This window comes from Cupressus sempervirens, chromosome 5 (assembly GCF_028749045.1).
Source record: "Cupressus sempervirens isolate cs-2001-9-10 chromosome 5, ASM2874904v1, whole genome shotgun sequence".
NCBI lineage: Eukaryota > Viridiplantae > Streptophyta > Pinopsida > Cupressales > Cupressaceae > Cupressus > Cupressus sempervirens.
The window spans coordinates 1,042,867,651-1,042,885,582 of NC_143122.1; the positions used below are offsets into that span (position 1 = coordinate 1,042,867,651).

The window sequence follows — 17,932 nt, forward strand, 5'->3', positions numbered from 1 at the left end:
TGATGAAAACCTTAAAATCACCTTCATCTTTTAAAAGAAGACTAGAGCAAGCTATTTCTGAAAGACTAAACTTTCCCTATGGGCCAAATAATCTATTTGAGGGTCTCCAGGGAAGTAGCAGTGTAAACCTATTTCAAAGCTCATTGCAGCTATTTATTTATTCAAGAAAGAAGAGCATGTCAAACATTTTATGTCATTACAATTGTCTCAAATCTATTTTCCAAAGTTTGTTGCTCTCCCACACCATGTCTAATATGATGTATGTGCATCTATATGGATGACTAGGCCAAGACCTAAAAACTTAGGCTGAAAGAGCCCCCTGGTGACCATCCCTGTATTACTTCCTACTCAAATATCATCTCAACAAATTTTAGAATACCTCCATCACCGAGCACTTCATTTTGGCATTTCTGCATTTTTCGCCTGCCCCACCCCCTTCTAAAGGAATTCAGTAGAACACAAACAAAATAAATCTTCCCATTTACCTTGTAAACAAAAGATACAGATAACTAAAAGAAAAGAGAAAACATGCTGAACAGTTTATAAAAGTTAAAGCATACAGTGTCCAGAGGTCCGTGAAAAAATCTACCAATTATGATCTCTACTGTTTCTCTTGGTCGAAAACAGCTGAAGAAAATACTTCAGGCATACAAATTCGCTTAACAAAAGAAAAATTGTACTGTTTATCAAAAGATTCAATAACATTATCCAAAGCTTGTTGAAAAACTTTATTGATTCTAACCTATAATGCTTGCCTCATTCAATACAGCTAAAAAATAATAATTTAGGCATACCAATCTGTGACTATAATCGTATTAAACATGCTGCTAATTTTGCTTATAAGACTCAAATTGTTCCATGGCCAAAATTCTTTACCCTGTGATTGCTAGCTAGTAAATATAGACCATCTCAACACTTACTACAATAATGACGTGATGTTTTTAGAATTTTTGTTGTATCCTCGTTGAGACCTTTTCCTTTCTTGTGTGACCATTTGTCTGTCCTATCCTACTAGAAGAGTTTATTGCATAGCTCTTCAAACCTAAGGTCAACATTCATGGCAGTGATATTGAGTGTCTCAATGAACTCTCATAAGCATGCAATAAGGTTTTCAACATGATTACCATGTCCTCTTCCATTCAATGTCTGACAACCGATCTTTGATGTCCCTGATCTCCTATAACAATGCTTTCTCATCCATAGTGATCAAGAGAAGCATATTTTTCAAAAGGCCCTACCTTTGTCTGAAATCTCATGAAGTTCTCATATATGCTTCCAAGTTTCAGCTTAAAAATCCCTAATTGTACTTCAATAAGCATGCCATTTGCCACTAATAATTTGATTAACATGACTACTTATCCATCAATTTCATTGAACTTGTCCCAAACTTTTCCTGCAACTGTTGGCTGGGTGTTAATACCTATGTTACCCCAAGTTTCCGGGATGGGGGAACGGGGGGACAAGGAAACGGGTTTCCGGAACAGTTTTTTTTTTGGCTGAAATAGGGGACGGCAGGGGACGACTATATATATATATATTCATGAATTTCAGAATTACATAGCATTGTCACATTCATCATAGCAACATAGTTTAAAATTATCAATTTCATTCATCAAATCAGCATAGAACATAGCATCAAATTGAATCATCGTCTAAGAATTGGAACGTAGGATGACATCAAATGGGAGAATCAATCTGCCATAGATTAGACTTTAAAGCACTTTCTTGTGGGTTTTGGAGGAAAACCAAATTTGTTGTGCCAAATCTTCCTAGACGGGTAGCAGCCATCTTGTTTGGGTAGTAATCAGCTACAACAATTTATTTTTGGGCAATTATTGCTGCTATCAAAGCATTATCGGAGCTGAAAACAATCTGATTATTCCTCAACCCAGCAGCAATCATTTCCAGGTTTGCAATATGAATATCAAATAGAAGTCTGATTTACAATCATTTTTCAGGTCTGGTTTGTTGAACAAAAGTTGAAGTTTTAATTTTCAGTCATAGTTGGATGCTAAGTTTGTAATAATGGCTTCCAAAAAAATATATTTCAACATGGATTATATTAACATATTTTATTAGTTTAATGTGGGGCCAGTGAATGGGTAGAAAATCACCATTTATTAATGTTTTTTTAAAGTTGAATTTTATTTTAAAATTGGAAACTTCAAGCAGCCCCCAGAACGGATGGGAAACGGTTACAGTGTCCTGGGGACGGTCAACACCATCTGGAAACGCATTGACCATTTCTGAAGTTTCTGAGACGGGTTTCCAATTTTCTTGCTTGGGTGGGGACAGCTTGGAAACGTTTCTGGCCGTCCCCAAGTCCCCAAAACGGAGACGGTTTCCGAAACTCAAGGCTTAGGGCTGGAAACGCGTCCCCAGGTAACATAGGTTAATATCAAGTGCTGGCCTGGTTTTTCACATTTTAAAAAAAAATCTAAATTATTCTAGTGAAGATCTAGTTCCCTTTCAAAATTAGGGTTTTGTGTTCTTGAATTATTGTTAACCCCAGAGAAATCCCTAATTTTATGTTGTTATTCCAATATTAAATCTTGCCCCAGAAAACCCTTGAGTCAAGTTTACATGGTATGCATTTTAAAGAAGTGTGCGGGAAAAAAATCATTTGAACACCCCTTTTTTATTTTCCCAGATACTTTTTAAATTTGTTTGCATTTCCTAACATTACCCTAAGTCTCCGTTAAAATTTTAACCCAAGCTTTTGTTTTAATATTATGTGGGTTAAGTTTTATGCTGGAAAATCAGCTAAGTCATGATGACCCTTGATCTTCCTTAAGATCAAGGGTTGTCGCTTTCTCGCCAACAGAAGTTGCAAGGTTTTTATCCTTGGTGACATAGCGACAAGGTGACACCTATCTGTGGGACCCAACAAGAAGTGCAAGGTTTCAAAAGATAGTTCTTCACCGTAAATCAGATGGTAAATGAACAAGCCTCGCTTTGTCGCCAAAGAAAATTGCTTGTCCTTTATTCATAGCGACATAGCGAGAACTCAACACGTGGACATGTGGGCCATTTCTCCTTGCAGTTAATGTACTTATTTCCACCATTGATCTCAGATTCAATCTAGGGCTATCACTATGCCGTTATCTAAAATTGCTCGATATTTACCCATAGCAACATAGCGAGAGCTCAACACGTAGAATATGGCGATAACCCTTGCAGAAAATGACGCAAGTTCCAAGTCATCAAAGGGTTCCCAAATGTCAGATTTTCATTTGCCACTAGGATATACTTTACAGAGACAAGATGTTGGTTTGCAGATCTTTTCAAGATCGACGAAGGTCGCTTTGTTGCCATAAAAAGTTAAAAGTTTTTTACCTTTGGCGACATAGCGACATGAAGACACATGTCTGGCAAGCCCATCTTAGTTATAATATACCTGTTGTGTTTCCTACTGTCAAATGCAAGATTAATCAATGGATGTCTCTTTGTCGCCAACGAGAGTTGCAGGGTCTTTACTCTTGGCGACATACCGAGAGATTGACACATAGCATGGTGGCCCACTTTCAAAAGAGTTCTACAGTATCACCCTTGATCGTCCGATGTGTAAGAGATCAAAAGTTGTCGTTATGTCGCTAAGGGAAACTGCTCGACCTTTATCCATAGTGACATAGCGAGAGCCCGACACGTGTCCAGTTACATAAATGAATACTATGTGAGTTGCTAGCGAGGTGAAAAAGGGTACAAATGGTAAATTTGAATTGGATTGACTGCCAAGTTGGAAGGTTGAAGCCGAGTTAGAGCGTGTTTTATTTCTTAATCGTCGGATTTTTGTAAATCGACATCCAATTTTCAAACTAAAAGGGGAATCCCAATCTGTTTTTCCCTGCAACCCATTTATGGGAATTTAAAGCTTCTCGTGCAAGCTAATACAAGGAATGTAGTAAAGACAATCGAGTAATTTATCTTGCAAATAGATTTTTTGAATTCCTGGAGCCTGGACTTGTTGAAGAACCTAGTATTTTGCCTTGTTGAGATGTGAAATCTTTTGTATCAACAACACATTGCAGCGTTCAGAGAAGAAGCAAAAAGGCCAAGTAAGTATCTCCGTCTGCATATAAATAAAGAATTCTAGTATTCTCCTCATTGTTGTTTCAATATGCCTCCAAAGAAGGGTTTGTCTGGAAAGGTTGAATATGCTAGTAGAAATATTCATGATGATTTCTTAGAGCAATTAAGTGAATCTACTAATGAGTCCGCCCAAATAAAGAAAATTAGTTCCCATAAACCCTAGGCTCCGAGTTGCAGATGGCTTGTTTGACAAGGGAAATTGGATTCGGAATGCCATAACTTCTACAACAAGATTACAATTATTTTTAAAATGGTTTTCAAAGAGGAAATTGTTTGCCCCCCACGGAAATATCTAGAAATTTGACCTAGGCAAGTTAGTAGTTCCCGGAGTCTTCATGGATTCAGACCTCCTCGCTGCTATATCCTGGAATTATGATCATATACCTAGGATGGTAAGGAGAATAGATGGGGAATGCCTGGTGAAAATTATTGCAAAGGAAATACAAGAAGTCTTTGGAATGGATCCTACAACAGATTTTCATGAGGTCATTGATTTTCAGGGATTAGAAAAGGAATACTTATCCCGCAAGGATCAAATTAAGCAAGGAGCATTGAGAGGACACTTGGCCACAATTGGAAACTTAACCTTTGTCAAAGCATCAACCAAAGAGCCCTTTAAGAAATAGTTTTACAATTCTAGGGCTATAGATATATATATGACTTTGTGCAAGGTTTTTGGTGAAGATGAGCAAGAATTTGTGCCAATAAAGTTCATGCATATGATGCTGCAGATCTCTTCCTTTGGACTGGATATTATTTTTGATTTTGCATCCTTTCTAGCAAAAGAAATTCATGTAGGTCAAATTGGAATTGCAAAGTGCAAAATTGAGAAAACCTTTGGTTTTTATTCTCTGTTAATGCACATGTTTTTGTATAAGGGGGTTACATTCTTTGAAAAATGTTGCCTAACTTTAAGTCACCTTTTTTTTGGCAATATTGGAGTCATATAGTCCTCAAGTCAGTTTCGTGTCTAGGTCTAAGTCCTTTATAGGTAGGCCATCCTTGTCGGGTTTCCCTCTTTCTTGCCTTCTCATTCATAAGTTGGGTGGTTGGTTTAAGTGTCGTCATGTTGGGTAAGTAATAACTCCTAACCCGGCAAGGATATCAAGTTTTCATTGATGATCTTCTCAGATGAAGAATGATTGTGAAGCCATGATCTCTAGGCATACACAAAGGACCTAATGAAAGTTTTTCTCACATGATTGATGTAATTATAGGTCTGGCATTTGAAATTTCAGGGTTTCATTCCATGGGGCAGTGAGTGCAATCCAGTTGACAAGATTTCTATAGTTTTAATGTGTACAATGGCTATGAAAATAGAGCTTGCAAGTGGAAATTGTTTGAATATATTAAAGCTGTACAAATTGAGAAGAGTTCAACATGTGTTTCAAATAATTACAAAATTGGAGATGGTTAAAGCATCATTATGATATCATGTTATCTAAGGCTAATAATGTAAAAGGCCTCTTTTCAAATAATGATTAAATGATGTATGAAAGATTAATCTTTTGAAGAATTTTCACAACATAGCATTAAAGAATAACACCTTGTGTGGAAATGAAATTAAGCTCATGGTATCATATGGCAATTTGAACATCATGATCTACTGCAAATATCACATTGTTGATGGCAGCACATGCATTAGCAGATCTCACAAGCACACATGCAAGGGATGGAATGTTTGAATCACCTTATTGTTTGGAGGCTAGAATGCAGGGATATGATTTTCCAATATGGAAGAAGCTACTCAGAATGAAATTTGCAAGTCTTCTTGTCTTACAGGAGGAAAACTGAATGATATTACTCTGATGGTAGGGATGGTGGTTAATGCACGAGTGTTATCAAAACCGAATAGCTATCTTGATATAGTCTGGAATATTCCAAATACATTTTCCGAGATTGGTGAAGCAGAATCATCACTAGATGACAAGAGTGTAATAAAAGTTTCAACCTTGTGCATAAATGACCCGAACACTAAGAATTTTCTCTGGCGGAAAATGCCCTCAAGTTCCCATTTTCCGCAGTAGAAGCCGAGTTTCTATTTTCCGTGGGAGAAGTCAAGTTTCCATTTTCTGCAAAGTAATGTTAGAGCAGAATCAAAATCTTCACCAGAGGTGGGTTGATTCTTTAGACACGTCGAGAGCTTGGAAATGTCGTCAAAGGCCCTCTCATTGATGCTTTAATTCAGTCTTGTCTTTTGCAGGAACGATTTCTTGCACCTAGATTGGTTATTTGCGATCGACATGGATCACAGACGACAATTGCAGCACGAAATAGTGAATGTTATAGCTGGCTGAGACTCCCCCTTGGTGTAATGGAGCTCTCACAATGTATTGTTCAGATTGTGCCATTGAGTGCCAGGAAAGTTACTAAAAGAAATGCAAATGCCGGGGGCAAACAGAGGGGATTCGACAATTGGGCCCATATTTACCCGTGTCCTACCAATAGATGCTGAATCACTCCCTAAATTAGAAGAAGTTTTTGAAGCTACATATTCGATCAATGCAATCACATCCAAAGCTATGAGACGGTGATGCATCTTTTCTGTAGGAAACAGAAAATAAAGATGATCCAGTTCCAGGCGATCATGTAGACAAAGGGCTTGTAAATAGTTGTCTAATTCGATTGAACGAGCATCACACATGAAAAAGAGTCGCCTTTCTCTCAAAATGTCTTCAACTTTCACTACATTCATGAATTCTACAAGCTCAACACTTTCCACCATTAATTCCACAGTCAGAATGGATCCTTGGAAAGATAAATAGGAGCCCATTTGATCAAAAACAGATTTGTACACATTTCTTTGGTGGGGAAAAATTATATGAGGATTACATGGTTAACCTAAAGACGCGGCTTCAACAGTGGATTATGGAACATCTCCAGGTACTTATATTTTTGGCAAATGGAGAAATCACTAAATATTCCTACATGCTCTACAAATCGGGCTACATTCATCATAATGTGATTGGACCACTAGACGCTGATAAGACATATTACTACTGATGTGGAGGTTATGGTCCTGAGTATAGTTTCAAAACTCCTCCATCATAGTTTCCTATTAGTTTTGCAGTTGTTGGTGACCTTGGCCAAACAGAGTGGACAGGATCAACTCTAAAGCATATGGAAAATTTCAAGCACGATGTACTTCTTTTACCTGGTGATCTTTCATATGCAGATTATAAACAAAATCTATGGGACTCATTTGGCCATTTGGTGGAGCCTTTGTCAAGAAAAAGGACTTGGATGGTTATAGAAGGAAATCATAAGATTGAAAAGATTTCACTGTTAACTCATTCCTTGTATTCTTATAATGCACGATGGCGAGTGCCTTATGAAGAAAGTAGTTTAGAGTCCAACCTGTATTACTCTTTTGAAGTTGCAGGGGTACACATAATCATGCTTGGTTCATAGGTAGACTATGGAAAGGATTCAGAACAATACAAATGGCTGCAGCGGTACCATACTGTGGCAAATTTTTGTCATAAAGAGATAATGTATATTATCTTAATGATGTCATGATGATTATATTACTTTTACAGATCAAAGGAAGAGATAGACATCTCTTGGGCTTCTCTTATTTGTATTTTCGAAAGTAATCTTCTAAAAACATTTCAAATTCTGAATTTGAATCAATTCACATTCCTCTAAAGGGCATAGGCTATGTTTTTTTTATATAAGTTGTTGTAAAAGATGTAAATGGTCTCTTCTTCTTTTTTCGGGGAGGAAGTTCGACAACAGAGGAAAGAGGACGAAATCTCTATTTTGTAATGATGGTCGGCAAACTATTGGTGTAAAAGACTTGATATTGCAGAGCCAGTAAAAGAGTGTTTTATGTCAATAATTTCTGTTCCATTTAGTTAGCTTGTTGTTCCATGCGTCTTTCTTTTAAATCTGAATTGTAGGAAGAAAGGAAAGATGTTTCGTTCTTTTTGTAATAAGGATATGAATTAATCAGAGTAAGAAGTGCTTTGGGAGATTCAGGGAAAGATTCAATAGAAGTTCTTAATCATTTCATTTAAATTTCTGTAGATAGTTGCTGGGTTATTAATTCATAAGATTTGTGGATTTATAGCTTGGTTTGTAGATTAGTAAGTATTTCCTGCCTGAATTAAGCTCTGGTTAGACTTAGTTCAGTTAACCTCTTCTGCTCTTAGGTTAAGAGCATACCCCGAATTAGTTTAGAATCAAAACATAATTCTTTGAAAATCATCCACATAGGGAGTTGTACCTATAAATTCAGAGAAAAGCTAGTAATTAGAAGATGGCTTTTCAACTGTTGTAAGCAGATGTTTTTCAGCATTCGGGCATTAAGAGTCATATTGTCACAAGGAACAAGAAAGGACAAATCTGTTTACCAACAAAAAAGAAATGGTGTTAACAAGAAAACATGATGGAGAGTCTCTACCAGTCCAATTATGGAGTGCAGATATGACTTGGGATGCAGAGGAGGCCAGTTTTGTAAGGTTTGATAGATATTTTGCATCTAGACTAAGGAGCCTGTTATTAAAAGATAATCCCAGGATACCCAAGGCATTGTTAGATTTCATCAAGCCTATGGACAACCCTAGCAATTTAAAAGTTTCCCATAATTGGGTAGAAATTATACCATATTCAGTGTCAATGGTTTTCAGAGTATATGGATTCCAAGGAACTCCACATGTGCTTCCCTGCCAAGTACCTCCTAAGGTAGGAATAGCTGAGATGTTATGGCAAATAGGTGGTTTGGAAGAAGCAGAACTTACTGGTGGGTCAAGAGGCTCTATTTTCCCATCTTGCACAGTAGCTCATCAGTTTATAATCACAAAGGGTGGTCGGTTATTTTTGTATCAAATTTTAGACCCATACAAAATGGTTGTCTCCCATGCTCAATTTAATGATAGTGAAGGATTTTTTGATATATTCAGACAGAGGGCCAGGACTAGTGCTCATAAACATCAATTTTATTTCCTTGAAGATGTAATAAGAAATGAATTCTCTCTCCAAGAACAAGAAATTTTTTTTTTTAAAGTAGAGAGTCTATTCTAGGGTTTTAGAATTCATTAATTGTTTTGAGAAAGATTACAGTCCTTTGAAAGATGCAAAGACATCAGCGAACGGATTGAACAAATTGATGATCACCTTTTCAGAGATCATGGAGACAATGAATGAAAAGAAGGCTCTTCTCATCAATACTTATCCTGATAAAGCAAGGGAAGTAATGAAGAAGTTGTCTTTTACTCCTACAGTAGGATCTAGACAATTGGTCATCCAAAGGAGATCTAGCTATAATATAATCAGAAACATAGAGCATGCAGCTGATAAGGGAAAGCAAATAGTTGGATCAACTATTTGTTGCTTTGGGAGAAAGGTTTGAAGAGCCAAGGCCTAAAAAGTAGAAAATAGAGGGGAAACAGATGTCACAAATAGAAGATTATATGCCTTCTTAATCTCCTTTGCATATAGGAGAGGAACAACTCACTAAGGAGAAAAGTAAACAATTAGGATCCCAAGGGGGAGTGTTTATTACTGCTGCAGAATTGGAAGAAGGAAATCCTTAGGAACCTCCCATGCCTAGCCTTGAGTTAATTGTTGCTGACTATAGAGGGAAGGAATTAGACCCTATGGTAGAACAAGCTAGTCATGAATTTCTTTTAGATGACAGTTTTGTCAAATCAAGAGCTTTCTACCAATTTTCCTGAAGCACTAATATTGAAAAATTTGAAGAAAGATGTAATAAGAGGAAGGTCGAGCATCCAGAAATGGAGGATGCAGCTATACAAGATCAAATAAAGGATGAAATGATGCAAGAATTCAGAAGTTTGACTCCTGAAGAAGGAAGAAGAATGATTAAATCCTCTATAGTTTTGTTGTTTCCAAATTGGGATATTGCAAATGCCATGGCTTTTAATATTGTCACCAAGAAACTAAGTGTTGGGGAGAAGGTGAGAAAAGGACTTAGAGGTGCTAAGTTCAGAGAAGATCATGCTGCTTTAGTGATCTGGTCTTTAAGAAGAGGATCAAGAGCCACTTTTTCTCAACCTAATGATACTTGATTGATTGGAAATTTGATTGTGAAGAGAGTAGAAGATACTCCGAATGAAGATGCCACAAAATTCAATGCTGAAACAGTCAACCTCACATGAGCCACTGCTAGGAAGGAGAAAAGACTAAAATTAGAATCACAAGAAAAGAATGAACAAGTTCTAGATGCTTACAATAAGTGCAGAAGAGGATTAAGCTTGAAAATAAGATGATGGGGTATAAGGACAATCTAGGAAACCCATGATCACTTATCCTCCTCGTCCTCAGATTGAACCATTCAAGTCAACTCCCCTTGTAGAAATACCAACCACTCCATAGGGCCCACAGTCATATACAGCTGAAGAGTTCGAGGAAGAAAAGAATAAATTGTGGGCAATGCATGTTGAACTGGATATCCAATATGAAAATAAATTAAGAGATTCCATCATGTATCTGGTAGATAGGATAGGATGGCCTATATTTTATGAACAATTGTCAAGATTAATGAGTATATGGGATGAAATGAAGAATAATGAAGCCATCTTGAAGCCAATTGTCAAAAAATGGAACTAAAGGACGCTGATGTTACAATTCTATGTTGTTCACTCATTGGCCTTTCTTGTGAGCAAATAGAGAAAACTTTTGACTTGACTAACAGCCTTTCTGATTTTGATAATAAGAGAGTTACATTGCGGAGGAGAATCATTAATTACTTTTCAAAGTATCTTAATGAAAGTTTTGAACTTTTTCCTCATGCACTCAAGGCCATGGATAAACTGAAAGATAAAGGGAAGTGGGCTAAAGAGCTAGATAAATTAATATGCCTCAAGTTAAATAAAGTCATCAATGAAAGGGGCCACATTTGGTTTGCTAAATCAACTGAAGAAGTTGTTCAAGTCTAGATATTTTTTAATTCTTTCAAAAAGGATTTTATTGAAATTGAGAAGTTGGGAGAAGAAATCTTGAGAAAACAACAAGAAATTATGAATTTTAACTAGCCAGATGATTCATTGTTTAACAAATGGATGGCAGATCTTTCCCAATCAAATCGGTTACTTTCTGAGGAAACCGATGAAAGTAGTATGGATCCAAATGAACTACAAATAGTAGATGCACCAAAAGAGACAAAAGAAGATCAACTGGTTGCAGAAGCTGAGGCAGTTAATCAGACTGATGATATGACAGCAAAGAAACCAATTGTAACTGTTGGCTTGTCTATTCAAAATATTTTGGAGGGAGATCCGCGAGTTATATTGAGTTTCCAAATATCAGAACCAAACACCTAATATGCAGATCAAGCTATCCCATACTTGAAAAAGTAACAACAACAGGAAGCTGCAACGGAATTGGCCCCACAAAAGGACTATTCATGATGTAAACACTCAGTTGCACAAATTTTTGTCTTTTATGACAGTAACCAAATGTAATATCTTTCTGTCTAAAGGACAGTTGTCATTCTTCTCTTAGCCTAAAGCTTGTTGCATTTGATGCTATATAAATGAGACCCCAAGGCTAGAGAAAGGGTCCGAACTCTTATATAACTTTTAGTATTTTGCTAGTTTTGCATTTGGTCCAGTCTTCTTGATGTTAATTTTGTGATGTATATTTCTCTACAAATCTGAAAATACATGAACATTGCAAGATCATGTTGTCTTGTCCAAAATTGTTCTGAATTTTACATCAGTGTTGTGTGATTTTCAAAGAAAATTAATACAAAGGATAGTTACCACCATATCTGTTTTCTCTAAATCTTGTCTCCATTGTTATTAGATGGTTATCTTGAGATTGTATGAGCAAATCTTATTGAGTTTAATGCAACTAGGATAGGTTGTATATCAGTTTGCTATTGCTTTTAATTCAATGAATTAAGTAAATGCTTCAGTAAGGTGATAGGATTTCCAGTCATTAAGAAGGATATGCATAAGAATGAGGTTTAGGGTAAATTGCTGATAATATTAATTGTAATGCAATTGATTAGATCAAAATTGTTGGTAGACTCTGAATCCTAATGGATGAGGCACTGATCATTTTATTTAGTTTGCATGTGAAGAGATCATAGATTTGCATGAAGTAGAATTCCAGAATTCAAATCAAATTTACTTTCATGTGTGAAGAATATAATAGCTGGTCAGCACTTGTTTGCATTTAATCTGTGTTGTGGTTAGCTGATGTAACCCATACTTACCTATAAATCTAAATAGGATTATGGCCAAATATCTGCTATAAGGGATAAGTATTGTGAAAGAATATCAGTGAGTGAATAAAGTGTGAAGATAATATCAAGTTGTGAGCCCTTTTATTCCTCAAGTGCACCCGCCTTGGTTTTGCAAAACCTAAAGAGTAGAAAATTCTTGTGATTTTGTTGACGTTGGGTCTAGATCTGAAGATTTCTTAGTTGAACATTGGAAATAGCTAACCCTTAGACTAAGGTGTTCTTCACTATCTTGATATCAATTATTTTGTTGCTTGGTAGTTTTGAAACACCAACACCAAGGACGATATTTTTTAAGTCTTTGGAAATCATCTATAATTTTTGCTCATAAAATGCTGATGCCTTCCAACATGATGTTGGGTAAAGTGGCCATCTTCCCTCCCACAACTCATGATCAAAGGAAAAAAAGCCTCTAGTTATATTAAAAAATTCACAATCATCAACCACAACAGAAACCTACGATTTAAAGAAAAAACATTAAAGAGCTAATGGGAAACAAGTCACAATTTTTTCCCTGCTAAAAATCCGTGATTTTTTCTCATAGCGTACCTGTAACCTTAAATTAGTCTACATAATGCACCAGCACTTATCAGCACTGAGATCATACAACAGTAGCAGATTTATATTTTATCACTTTGTAGCAATTAAGAAATGATATATGGCACACTTCAAGCTTCCACAGTACATCAGCAACAAAAAGGCCAAAGTGAATCCACATACCGTAACTATTACCTTATGATTAATCTATTTAACATGCCAGAGCTTCTAAACCTAAAGGACACATGACAGCAGAGGGTTTAGATTTTGGCAGAATATAAATTTCACCAATTTATTATGAAAAGAAATTGAAATATCGGATGCTGAAATTTTCTGAAGCACACTAAAATTGCAACAAAAGTATTTTTGCATGGCATAACTATAACCTTAACTGCACTCTATTTAATCAGTGCCTATAAATCATGAGGCACATGACAGCAGAGGACCTAATTTTACAACAAAATTTATATTTCACCCATTTTTCAGACAAAATTTCAACAGAGCATAACTGTAACCTCAAAATCATTCAATTTGATGCATGAGAGCTTCTAAACCCTAAGGACACATAAGAACAGAAGGTATAATGTAACAGCAGATTTTACAATTCACCAATCTTCCTCTATAGTTTATTCATAATAAGTAAAGCATCATAAATAATTTAACCCTCTGCAGTCTTCTTTCAATTGTAAGAAAATATTTCTACGCAGTCTAACTCTATCCTTCGAATCAATTCATTAAGAGCCCCAGCGATTGTAAACCCTAAGGTCACTTGTGCGCAGAGAAACTACTATTCCTGTAGATAATGCATTTCTGCAATCTTTAAATAACTAATCTATATGGCCAGTAAGAATTGAAATACTGCATACTTCAAGTTTCCTTGCACTTACACAGTTCCAAGAAAAAACACTTCCATGAAGAACAACTATAACCTTAAAATCAGCCTATGTAATGCACCTGAGCTTCTAAACCTTGAGGACACTTTACAGCGTGGGGCCTTATTTTATAACACAATGTATAATTTGCCAGTTATTTAATTAAAATATTAGCAAGTAAGCATTCATATATAGCATGGTTCAAGCGTCCACAATCCTTTGAAATTGTGAGAAATTATTTCGATATGGCAGAACTGTAATGACTACTCTTAAAATTGGTCTATTTGATGCACTGTGCCTTCTAAATCATAAGATCACATAACAATCATTTAAAGGTTGCTTGACAATGGAGAGCCAAGAGCTACAAGAGAATTTATATTTCACTAAGTTGTCAATCATATTTCTTCATACAGATTGAAAATTGATATATCGCACACTTTGAGCTCTAGAAAACATTTATAGGAGCAGCTATAACCTTAAACATTTGTCTACTTTATTCAGTCCGAAACCCTTGGGTCACATAATAGAGGAAGAGTTAATGGTACAACAGAAATTACAATTTGCTAAGATTACATTAACATTTCTTCATGCAAGTAAAAAATGAAATATTGCAATAGAAATACTTCAGCGTGCACCAGAGCTTCTAAGTCCTCATCTCAGATGAGAGCAGAGGCCTTCATTTAACAATACAATTAAAATTAATTGATTTTTCCATACAAAATCTTCATAGTAAGCTAGGTATTGATAGAAAGCATGCTTAGTTTTAGTGGTCCATCAAAATTGCTTTAAAAAAATTTCTACATAGCACAAACTTAACATTAAAAATAATCTATTTAATGTGCCAGATCTTCTAAAACCTAAGGTTACGTGAAAACAGAGGACCAAAACTTACTGCAGAGGTAATTTAGTGAAAAATATTGTTCATAGTAACTAAAAGTTCATAATATTTTCAGCTTATACACTCCATTAAAATTAGTTCTACATAAAATAAGTAAACCTCTAAATCAGTTAATTTGCTGAGGTCACATGAGATCAGAGGAGAAGGAAGGATTGAAAAGTTGCATGCTTCAGGGTCATGCAGTCTAAGAAAATAATCCTCTGTGCGCATATAACCTTCTACTTAGTTGCTACAATGCACCAGAGAAATCTCAAGGTCACATGAAAGTGGAGACCCTGATTTTACAGCATACCGTAGGTTTTATGGCTTTTGAACCATGATTCTTTATAGTAAGTAAAAACTGAATTATGCATATTTCAAGCTTGCATAGTACAAGTAATTATTTCTTCACACAAATTTAACCTCAAAAATAGTCTATGTATGTAATGCATTAGAGCTTCTAAACCCTGAGGCCATGTGAGAGAAGAACCTAATTTTATGGCAGAACAAATGATTTATGGCATGCAGTACACGAAAATGTTTCCACCCATGATTGCAACATCAAAGCTAGTCCATGTAATGCAGCAGACTTTCTAAACGCCAAGGTCACATGATAGTGGAGGAGCTCAGCTTACTTCAGAATTTACATTTCACCAGAAAATGAAATATACTTTATTGCAAGTAAACACTTATATGCACGCTTCAAGTTATAGACAAGTGTAATCTTAAAATGGTCCATATTATGCACCAGAGCTTTTGAACCCTGAGGTTGAGGGCAGAGGATCTGATCGTGTGGAAAATTTGCATGTCACCAATCTTTCGTAAACATTCCTGAGCATGCAATCGACATACTGCATGCATCAAACTTTTGGAAGAGAAGAAAACATCAACCCACAAAGCCCAAACAATAGATTCGACAAGTTCTTGCCAATATCCACGGCCACTAAATAGGAACATTAAACTAAAGGCCCAAAAGAAATGAACACCTAAGAACAAAAGACCATATGCAGATAATGAAGAACCGTAATATTGGATTACTTGCGTATCCTTAAATTTAGTTTACGTGATGAACAAGAGCTTTCAAACACCCACGTCACGCGAATGCGGAGGACTTAATCATATGGCAGAGCTTACATCTTGCAAGAACTCATGAGCATTTAAGAATTTATATATTACAGTCAGTAGCATTCTGCAATACAAGAAGATCTATTTCCTTAAAAATGTAAACTTAAAATTAATCCACGTAATGCACCACGTGTTCAAAAGCCTGAGGACGTGTAATAGTGGGATCCTAAAATTACAGCAGAATTCAAGATTTCACCAGGCTATGAACTATAAATCTTCATATTGAATAATAAGTAAGAATCGATATGCAGCATACAGAAAGCCTACGCAGTCATAGAAAAATAATTCTTGGCACAACTGTAACCTCGAAATTAATCTATTTAATGCACCGGAGACTTCGCAGCCCTGCTGTCACGTCCAGGGGAGAACCTAATTTTCCAACAGAATATACATTGCACCAAATTTTCAACAAAAACTCTTCGCTGTGACTAATGATTGCAACATTGCAGACATAAAATCGTTCGTAGTGAAGGGAAATTGTAAAGAACTATTTCCAGATTGAAAGAACCAACTTATAATTGTGTCTGAATTGTAGTTTCAATATTACCTTGTATGTGTTGTCGCCAAATACTCGCTTCTTCCTCTCGCCCACTTTCCTTCGCTCCGGCTCTTCCATTGAGATAATTGTCTCCGTTCCGGCCTTGGATGGCTACAAACAAACTCTCAGAAGAGCACAGAGATATGGTTAATAGACCTGAGGTTCGATTCCCCTTCTCTCCCTATATTTCGTATTTTTAATTTTGTCTATTTTGAATGAAGTTATGATTAAAATTTTTATCCGAATGCTATGCCCATTTAATTTGGGGACCATTTAATCAATGTTCGTATTTCTATCTTTATTTATTTTTATTATTATTATTCTATTAATTATTATATATTATTATTTTTTATTATTTTATTAAGCACAAGTAGATTCGAATTCAAGACCTCTTCGATAAGGGTCCATTTGGATCGTGGATTTGAGCGGGAATTAGAATTTGGAATTCTAAAAAGTTTCCAATCCACTATTTGGGTATGCAAAACACGAATTAGAATTTGGTAAAAATGGGATTCGGTATCCTCATTTATACTCCATTTCAAGGATTTCGTCTTCCATCCAAATACTTGGAATTGGTGATATACCCATTTTAATTCCAATTTGGAAGAAAATGAGCATTCAAATTTATTGAAACCAATATTTTTTGGTATCCAGCACAACCCTATTTTGTTTAACGCTCAATAATATATTGCCATTGTTGTCATTACCATTTTGCATTCTTGGTCTCTTTCTCTTTGTTGTCGTTGTTGTTGCAAACCAGAGATTATGCATGCAATAGAGGAAGACAACTTACGATCTTACCCTTGGTATTATTATTTGCCTAGGCTCCTCTGATCTGCTCGAGTTTCGAACCCCTGACCTAATGGTGTGCTTCGAAGGCATTGCAGAGGTGTTGTGTTTGGGAGCATAGGGGTTATTATTCCTCACGGCCAGTCCCCTACTGTTGTGACCCTCGACTACGACATTCCTCACCATGTGAAGGGGAGGAGAATTCCCTTTCTCTTTCTGTTTGTCTCTACATCTGCCCTACTTGGCCTTCTCTTCTCCTTCTTTCCAACGACAGTAGACATTTTTAACAAGAAGCTACAGTTGGAGATGGAGATTGTGATAGGGGAAGGTTTTCAGGTAGTGTTGTTGTAGGGCAAGAGTGAGAGTACGAAAGTATGATGGGGATTGAGAGTTTCGAACAAACCGATCAAGGCCAATGTGTCAATCCCCCCCAAATTCAAATTTTAATTTGATTTACGCTTGCGCTGTATCAAGTTTTGATCATGCTAAAATGATGCATTCTATTCATCTTTAAATTTTTTTAAAAAAACTTATTCATGTTTGTATTTCAATTCTAGAAATGTGCAACCAAATGAAGGAAATGCATATTGTCGTATTGAATTCTTGGTGAACCAAATGGTCTCTACTAAAATTCCCAAAATCGAAACCTAGATTTCAAGTTCCAAAATCCCAAATCAAGGCTTTCGGATGCCAATTCTGAAATCATATTCCAGCAACCAAATGGACCCTAAGAGGCTCACAATTTACCATTGTGTTGTAGTCTCTTACCTTATTCTATTGAGTTTTTTTTTTTTTTTATTGATAAATGGCCAAGGCCTTGAATTTATTGATTAATAGAAAATTTTAAAATTACAATAGAATCCACCATTCAAACGGGTACTGGTAGGAAAGAA

At 36.0% G+C, this 17,932-nt stretch overlaps 1 protein-coding gene across 1 annotated transcript in view; it reads right to left on the reverse strand.

Annotated features, from left to right (window-relative positions):
• Nucleotides 1–16,372, reverse strand: part of LOC149559504 (centromere protein O) — a 182,057-nt gene extending 165,685 nt beyond the window's left edge. The window contains exon 1 of the mRNA XM_089833413.1: nucleotides 16,260–16,372. Within this exon, the coding sequence (XP_089689539.1) occupies nucleotides 16,260–16,328 (69 nt within the window). The 5' untranslated portion in view covers nucleotides 16,329–16,372. The remainder of the gene's footprint in view (nucleotides 1–16,259) is intronic.
• Between the last annotated feature and the right edge of the window lie 1,560 nt (nucleotides 16,373–17,932).